Source organism: Ctenocephalides felis, unplaced genomic scaffold (genome assembly GCF_003426905.1).
Source record: "Ctenocephalides felis isolate EL2017-DRISC unplaced genomic scaffold, ASM342690v1 CF-g0.4_SCAFFOLD_01392, whole genome shotgun sequence".
Classification (NCBI taxonomy): domain Eukaryota; kingdom Metazoa; phylum Arthropoda; class Insecta; order Siphonaptera; family Pulicidae; genus Ctenocephalides; species Ctenocephalides felis.
Window position 1 is genome coordinate 7,097 of NW_020537546.1, and position 8,657 is coordinate 15,753.

The 8,657-nt window shown below is 31.0% G+C and overlaps 1 protein-coding gene across 1 annotated transcript; it reads right to left on the bottom strand.

The window, feature by feature from the left end:
* Positions 1–312: 312 nt before the first annotated feature.
* Positions 313–6,392, bottom strand: LOC113369568 (putative mediator of RNA polymerase II transcription subunit 26). Its single transcript, XM_026610241.1, has 4 exons — positions 6,325–6,392; positions 6,080–6,250; positions 5,814–6,022; positions 313–1,751 (listed from the first exon to the last, which is right to left on the bottom strand). The coding sequence occupies exons 1-4, from the start codon at positions 6,390–6,392 to the stop codon at positions 313–315; spliced, it is 1,887 nt and encodes a 628-aa protein (XP_026466026.1).
* Positions 6,393–8,657: the final 2,265 nt, after the last annotated feature.

Consider the following 8,657-nt stretch of genomic DNA (forward strand, 5'->3'; position numbering starts at 1 on the left):
TTTATCTAGGACAACTTACATTATCCCTAGGCGTAGTCGGTCTACTAGAAACATTCTTTCCGATTCGAGGTGACGCAAGAGAAGGTCGAATTGGAATTTGAGGATACGGTTCCAATTCTGCACAGGAACCTATAGCAGGGCAAATCTCCGATTCTAAAACTGACTCTGGTGAATGCATTGGAGAGTGAGATGGAGAATGCTGGCATTCGCAATCAGATCCGGAAGCACGGGTTCTCATATTGGGACTGTGCACCTGAAATAACAAAATATTCTCTTGTGAACATATATAAAAATATATTGAAATTATTTGTGTTATCTCACTTGATCATGATAATTTTGACGCGGTTGGTGGTGCCCATATTGCTGATCTTGATGATGACAATTACCATCACAAACATGTGAATCATTCTGCTGCCCATGCTGGACGGGATGGGCTACCTGTTGATCATGACAATGATCTTGGTAATCATTGTGATGCAAGCAATCATTGTGATAACACGGATGAGCATCATCTTCATGATGCAAACCATCATCATGACACGGTAAATTACTATTGTGATGATCAGGAAGAACGTGACCATCATGTGGACAAACCCCAGCATTCCAATCTTCTTTACCCATATGAGGGCATTCATGGCCTTGACTTTGACCTTGATCAAAGTTCTCATCATGGTGTTCACATTCGTGTGGTCTCATGTCCTGGTGTTGCATATGGTTATCATCATGAGCATGATTAGTTATATCCAAAACGCGCTGGTTGAGTTGTTGCGCTTCCTGGTGTAAACGCTGCTGGTCTTTAGAAGGTAATTGGTCTTCAAGATGAGTAGGTGATTTTGGGCAAGTCTCCACAGGACATTGCTGATTGGGTTTCTGGATATCAGGTGTAGTGGGAGGTTGTACCTGCCGTTTTTGGAAATCTGGCTGGTTGTAATTTTGTTGATCATGTTGATGTGGTATCTGCTGACCGCATGATGGATTAGTACAAGTTTTGTTTGTTTGTGGAGAAGGGGTGGGATTATTTTGATGAACATTAGGTACATGTTGTAGTCTGTTGCCCCTATTGTGCAAAGCGCTTTCAGGATGATGTGACCCGTTGTCTTTATTTTGATTTTCAGCATAATGCAATCGATTCGGTTGGTGATTACTTTTCGGTGGGTGTGCTGGATTCATATTACGTTGATGCAACTGTTGGTTGCGCAGCACTTCATCAAAATTAGGTTTAGAATTATTCCTTTGCTGATGGTGATGAGCACTACCATGGAAAGTATTTTGCTGTTGCTCATTATGATGTAAGTTGTTGGCTTGAGGTTTGTGATAACTCTGATTTTGATCATCATAAGATCGATGCTGATGCTGATTCCTATTAAAACTTTGATTATGCATACTACTATCATGATGAGCAGATGGATGATGAAATTGATTCTGCGACGGATGCTGAAATTCCCGTTGCGGGTTCATTTGATTCTCGTGCTGCATTTGATGATGTTGTAATTGATTTTGATGATAATGTTGTTGCTGTGTATGTTCATGCGGATGCTGATCTTGTTGTTGCTGTGTTTGTTGATGTGAATGCTGATCTTGATTTTCCTTTAGAGGGTATTCGTTGGCGTTAAATTTATGCGACTGATTTTGATGACGATTTCGTTGCATATCATGTTGCATTTGTTGTTGTGGATGGTGGCCACAATGATCTTGATTACCAGCATGCTGTTGGGGATATCGGCGTGATTGAGGCGGCGGATCTTCACCACCTGTAAAAAGCAAACATTATTGGAAACTGTTAAGCTCTATTATTTAATAATTAAATAATCAGATCACAATATATCATAATATATCCAATAGATTAATCTGTGCAGCAAAATCCTCAAAAAAGTACGTGCATAATAGCCCCTTAAAGACTAGCCAAGAAGTCAATGAGTATTGCGGCAGTTTGAACTTTTTCGAAATGCGTCAACAAAGTTTTGAGGCTAACATAAAGAAAAAACTTAAACACCACAATATTTTGTGCAATTAATTATTTCACCAAAGTCATATTACTTAACCAAAGTATTATTTTATGTTACTTAATTATCATAGTTTTTTTTTATAAAGTCTACGTGTATGTATGTGTATGTATTTATGTACTTATATATGCGAATGTATGTATATGTATGCGTATTATGTGAGTATATATGTATGTATATCTGTATGTAAGTAGATGTGTATGTATGTGTATATGTATGTATATATATGTTTATATATATATATTGAATGGTAGAGTCTTGGATTTGTGTATATTTTTTGTAGAGTTTCGAACAAGAATCCAAAAATAATACAAAATAAAAAAACAAGAAAAGTTTTTAATAAACAATTTCTTTATTTAATTATTTGTTTACTGTCAACGTTTCGGAACTAGGTACGTTCCATCTTCAGGACATCTGTCAAGAAACATGATCTTGATAAGATTTAAGCAAACAATATGTTTAAGAATATTAAGAAAATAGTTTTTTCTTAAATAATAAATTAATTGTAACAAATAATAATGTACAGAAATATGATAATATGATCCAAAATGAAAATGATAAAAATAAATGAGTGGATTATTAGAACAGGATATTAAAAATGATAGAAATTTTTTGAAAGTTATGGAAAAATTTTTTAAGAAAGGATTAATATAAAATTGAATTAATTACCTGTATGTTTGAATATACGTTAGCACTTTTTCACTAAACAAGAATTTTTGACAAAAAATGAATTTGTGAGTTATTTTTCCGCGAATAGTTAACTTTTGTAAATCAAAATTACTAAAAGTGTTGTCTTTTAAAATTATTATTTGAAAACAAATAATATATTCGAAGTTTACTATTGGCTTTTGGAAGCGAACTAAACTGTATTTGATGGATTCATATGTAACACGTGTAACACTTGAAACGAGAACTGTGAGATTGTATGTGTGTGTTTTTTTCTCATGTTAGGGTGTAAATACTTTAATTATTGAACTTAAAATGAAGTCGATATTAATTGTTTGTCAAAAAGTGTAAAAAATTTAAATATGAATCATGTAATAGTTGTGATCTGATCTAATGTTGACACTGTTAGAAACTTCAAGAGAATAAGACAACTCTCCGCGAATAATCTCCTAAAAATTCAAACTTTTCGTGATATAAAATCTTTGGAGTGAAATTAAATGAATGGGCGTTTTCTATAGAGTGTTGTACTAGGGTACTTTTGAAATTTTTTTGTTTATGGTGGACCACACTTAGTTTCATGTTTGGTCTCATTCTCTTGTGTACATATTGCGAGGTTTGTCCAATATATTGAAAAAGCACAGTCATTACAAGAAACAGAATACTACATTAGTATTGAAATTGCATGGGGTAGGAGATTTAATATTCGTAAAGAATTGGTTAAAGGAGTGTAAGGATGAGCCTGATACTAAAATGTTTTCTTCTAAAAAATTTTGGCAAAATAATAATATAAATCTTCAACGTATGGTATGCTGCAGTAAATAAGATTGGTGTTTTGATGTTGGTACTGGTATTGGGAGAATTAATTGTGTTTTTAAAAAAGTTCGTCTTTTTTGAATAACTGAATGAATGAGATTTTTTGGGTAACCATTTTCAATTAGAGTTATTTTACTAGGGATAAATTTTGTGGATGGAAAGTTTGTGAGACAACAAAATAGCATGGTCTGTAAGGGAAATAATAGTTATATCTTATAGTTTCTGGGACAGTATGAGGAATAGTGTAAGTATCTACCCGACCATGTCGTTTTCTATACAAATTTGTTCGAATAACGTTATTAGTGTTGTAAACGGATACATCCAAGAAATTAAGCCTGTTGTTATTTTGTAGTTCATGTGTGAAAATTATATTATTGTTAAAGTTATTGAAGAGATCTAGTACTGTGTTATATGATTTTTGTTAATGATAAAAAAAAGTGTCATCTACATATCTAATATAAAAGTTAATTTGAAATTTAAAGTTGAGAAGAAAACGGAAATTTCTAGTGTTTGTAAAACTAAGTCGATAATTGGGAGATAAGGGACATCCCATAGCTGCGCCTTTAATTTGAGAATAAAAGTGTCTTGGCAATGGAAATAGGAGTAATTTAAAATAGTGTTGATAATATGAGTGAAGACTGTTTTCGGAAAAGTCAGTAAAGTTACAATTGTGTGCCAACGTTTATCGATTGAGCTTAGGATTAATCATGTGGGACACATGTAAAAAGGTTGACCACATCTAAGCTTAGAAATAAGTGATTTTCAGGGATGTTGCGGTTATTAATTAAATTCACAAATTGGTACGATTCTTGACATAATAGGGAGAATTGATTGTAACATTTTTTAGGACATCAGAAATGAGTTTCGAAATATTGTAAAAGGAGAGCCAATGTAGGAGACAATCGGTCTGAAAGAGCATTCAGGTTTGTGTATTTTGGAAGACAGTACATCTTAGGGGAGATAGGGGTGTTGTATTTTTAGGTTAAAAGCAAAATTCTCAGAAATTAGTTTTTGTTTTTCAGGTCATTGATTAATTTAAAAGCTATTCTAGAAAAACGTTGTGTGGGATCTTCTGTTAAAATATTATATGTTGTATCATCTTTAAGTAGGTTAAGGACGGAATTGTTGTAAAATTCTTTGTCAAGAATGACTGTGATATTACCCTTATCGGCTGGGCAAAACTATAATATTATTAGATTTAATGAAAGCTTTAGTTCTAAAATGTCTTTCACTATTCGGCGGAAAAATAACTCACAAATTCATTTTTTTGTCAAAAATTCTTGTTTAGTGAAAAAGTGCTAACGTATATTCAAAATACAGGTAATTAATTCAATTTTATCATAATCCTTTCTTAAAAAAATTTTTCCATAACTTTCAAAAAATTTCTATCATTTTTATATCCTGTTCTAATAATCCACTCATTTATTTTATCATTTCATTTGATCATTTATCATATTCTGTACATTATATTTGTACAATTAATTTATTATTTAAGAAAAAACTATTTTCTTAATATTCTTAAAACATATTGTTTGTTAAATCTTATCAAGATCATGTTTCTTGACAGATGTCCTGAAGATGGAACGTAACTAGTCCGAACGTTGACAGTAAAATAATTAAATAAAGAAATTGTTATTAAAAACTTTCTTGTTTTTTTATTTATTTATGTATTATTTTGGATTCTTGTTCGAAACTCTAAAAAAAAATATATATATATTACACCTAAGTCTGTTTTTACACGGTCGTTGTTTTTGTACACGGTTTTGATATAATACGGTTTGAAAATTGAATATTTTTAAATTTTTACACGAATTTATTCCATTTAGCACGATTTGAAATTTTATGTACCTAAATTTTTTTGTCAAATTAAATTTTGCGAAGTATGTTCATATCACAAAAAAGTATTTATGAAAGAAAAAAGTCTGAAAAACCATCGATAGTATCGATAGTTTGCGAACACTAGCTTAAAGATTTAAGTGAATTCCCTTTAGCGCGTACAAACAATTTTTACTGGTCAAAGCAAATGTGAATAGCACTAATTTAATTCTTGTTCTTAAAAATTCTTGTTTTTCATTTTAATAGGTTTTAGAGATCAGGAACAAATCACCCATTTATGTATAAGATCAATGTCTTTTTTTACACGTTTTTTTTTTACACGGATTCTTCTGGAACCAATCTCCGTGTAAAAACAGACTTAGGTGTATATATATGTATGTATATATGTGTGTGTATATGTATATAGATATAAATATACAAGTTATGAATTAGCAAACAATATTATAAAACTGTATAAAGCCGATTGGCGTATAAATAAAAAATAAAAAATATTACCTCGGTGAGCACAAGGGCAAGGTGCTGAAGCCACAGTTGGACTACTCGAGTCCTTTCCTACACTACTGTAAGGATCAATTTCAGAAGGAGATGCACGCTTACAAAGTACATTGGGTGGAAGTGAGTTTGCTAAAGATTTTTCATGCAAATTACCTATTGCTTTAACATTAGGGGTAGCGCGATTGTTGCTCCTTGGTACTAGGCTCATTCTGAAAGATCGACCGAATTTTGGTTGAATGTATTTGTTTCATTTAGGATCATTTTACCTTAAAGCTTTCTTGGACAGCCAACGAATTAGTATTAGGTGATTCTTGTAGCCCAAAACTGCTGCACATTGGGACATTTGACACAGCCTGCGAATATTGTTGTGATCCATACAGAGCTGGTGTAACAGCAGACAATAGAGTGGATCGTGGGTCGAATGATCCATGCGTAGACTGAAAGAGAAAAAACATATTTATTTTGGGACATATTAAATAAATTATAACTAATTAAAATACATCAGTATTACTATATTAAAAGATGTTCAGTAAGTTGAGTAACAGAAACCAACGTGATGTAATGAAAAATCCACTCCATTGTTTAAACTAAGAGCAATATAATACACATAAAACCGACAGGTGTGTATAAACAAATAAATAAATAATGATAGTTGTTTTTTCCTAAGGCAAATCCATAGGAATGTTTGGTATTGAACATTTCTTGATTAAAATATAGAATTTAGAACTAATAGTTTGGTAGATACTAAAACTCGTAAAAAAAAGAATGTAAAATATAGAATATAACATGTAGAATATAAAATATAAAGTTTATAGAAAATTCAGAATGTAAAATAAAATATATGATTATAATATTTAATAATGAAGAATTTAACATGAAGAATACTGTATTTGTAGTTGTACTATATTGTAATATAGAATTTGTAACTTGAAAAAAGTAGAATGAGAATAGAATAGAGAAATGTAGAATGAAGAATATCAAATTCAAAAAATTAAACCGACCCAGTAAACCATAAAACGTGATTAAAACGTTAATATAACGTCACAGGTGTTACATCAAACATAGTGGCTACGTAACCTAGAAGGCACACATACTCTTTTCACCACAAAAACCTAACGGCCTGTTATGTTGCGCGATAACGTAACGGTTTCGTTTTTGTTACTTTTACAAATTGCGCAAAAAACGTAACGGTTTCGTCATTGTCGCGTTTCCAAATAACAAAATAAACGTGCAGGTGTTTTGGTGTAACTTAAAAATTTAATAAAATCAATTTTATTATATATTCAAATGTTCAAAAATTTCAAGATCCAGAAATTTTGATAGCTGTATAGTGAAAATATAGAATAACTAATGGTGGCATCGTGCCTTAAGTCAAATTGCTGGAACTTCCAGTACCGTAACGAAAAGATCGAGGAATATTAAATGTTTTCAAAGAGATTATTATAAATATTGTAACATTGTCTAATATTTATAAGAATTTATAAACTGAATTGCAAAGTTAGAATTATTTATTTAAAGTATATTAGAACTTTAGTCAGAATTAAAATTAAAATCTGAATTATTTTCAATGTACAAAAAAAAAAATCTTGAAAAAAAAATTGAAAAAAAAATTAGGTACAATTTTTTTTCCCAAAAGCAATTATTTTGTTAAAACAAGCAGAAAGTTCTTTGAATAATTAAAATCGGACGCTTAGTTCTCACAAAAACTGCCATGTTTGCACATTTAGTTCTGTATCTTCAAAATGGCTAGACCTGCCTTTGCTAAAAACTAATCACATTTTCTCCCAATCATTACAAATTGAATGTTTTTTTAGATCATTCAAATCGGATGCTCCGTTCTCTCAAAAACCAGATTTCTATTTTTTGCACTCTCTGCTCTTGATCTCCGTAACGGCTGGACTTGCCTTCGGCAAAAACTAATCAGCACATCTCCCTATCAATAGGAATCGAATATTTTTCTATGCGCCCGAAAACGTAAACGAAAAAATGCAGATATACAAAACACACACACAAATCCATTTTTTCTGAGGTATGCCAAAATAATTAGAAACCTTTAAAACGTCGAGAAATGCAAAATTTTCATTTTCGATTTTCGGTCCATTAGTATATCTACCCTACGTGAAGTTAAAAAATGTATAACACAAAATGTAGAATGTAGAGTACAAGAAAAGTAGAATATAAAATTAGAAAAAATATTCAAAATGCAAAATATAGAATAAAAAATATAAATTTTATAATTAAATATTTAAAATGGATGTCAATCACAAATTGAACTAGTACAACAATTGTTAATCTCTGTTAACGCATTACTCAAGCCTGGCGGAATAATTATTATATTTATTACTTCATACAGGATAGCAATAATAAACCCTCTCATTGTCATGCATCCTGTCCCTAAATCTATCATCATACCATTAATTCATTTTTCTAAGAACCTCTAATCACCTATACCCGGTTCAATTCCACGTACCATGGAATCACCGGTTAATACCTGATTGGTAAAAAATGTAATGAGATGTCGCTTGACCCACAAAAACAAACCAACCAGAAACATAATGTAAAATTGTAAAATCTTTGTAATTTAGTAATATCCTAAATTTCATCTAACAAACATCAAGTATTAATTCAAACTTCAACTAGTAACATATCATCTATAAATCTTAACATCATATTATTTCATTTAAATATACAACAATTAAACTACTTATCATTTTAATCGGTCTGATATAGCCTTTATCTGAACATATCTGGTCCTTCAAAAATATAAACAAAGTGTAATTTTTAATAGAGTTTGGCAGCTTCTGGGTGGATCACAAACTTCTTATACATTTTTGTAATCTATCT

Excerpts from the sequence above, each read along its gene's own strand:
- LOC113369568 (XM_026610241.1), bottom strand. The coding sequence starts at position 6,392 with ATGGAGTGGATTTTTCATTACATCACGTTGGTTTCTGTTACTCAACTT. Across the intron at positions 6,251-6,324 it reads ACTGAACATCTTTTAATATA|TCTACGCATGGATCATTCGA; the intron begins GTAATACTGATG and ends TTTCTCTTTCAG. Across the intron at positions 1,752-5,813 it reads TTGCCCTTGTGCTCACCGAG|GTGGTGAAGATCCGCCGCCT; the intron begins GTAATATTTTTT and ends TGCTTTTTACAG.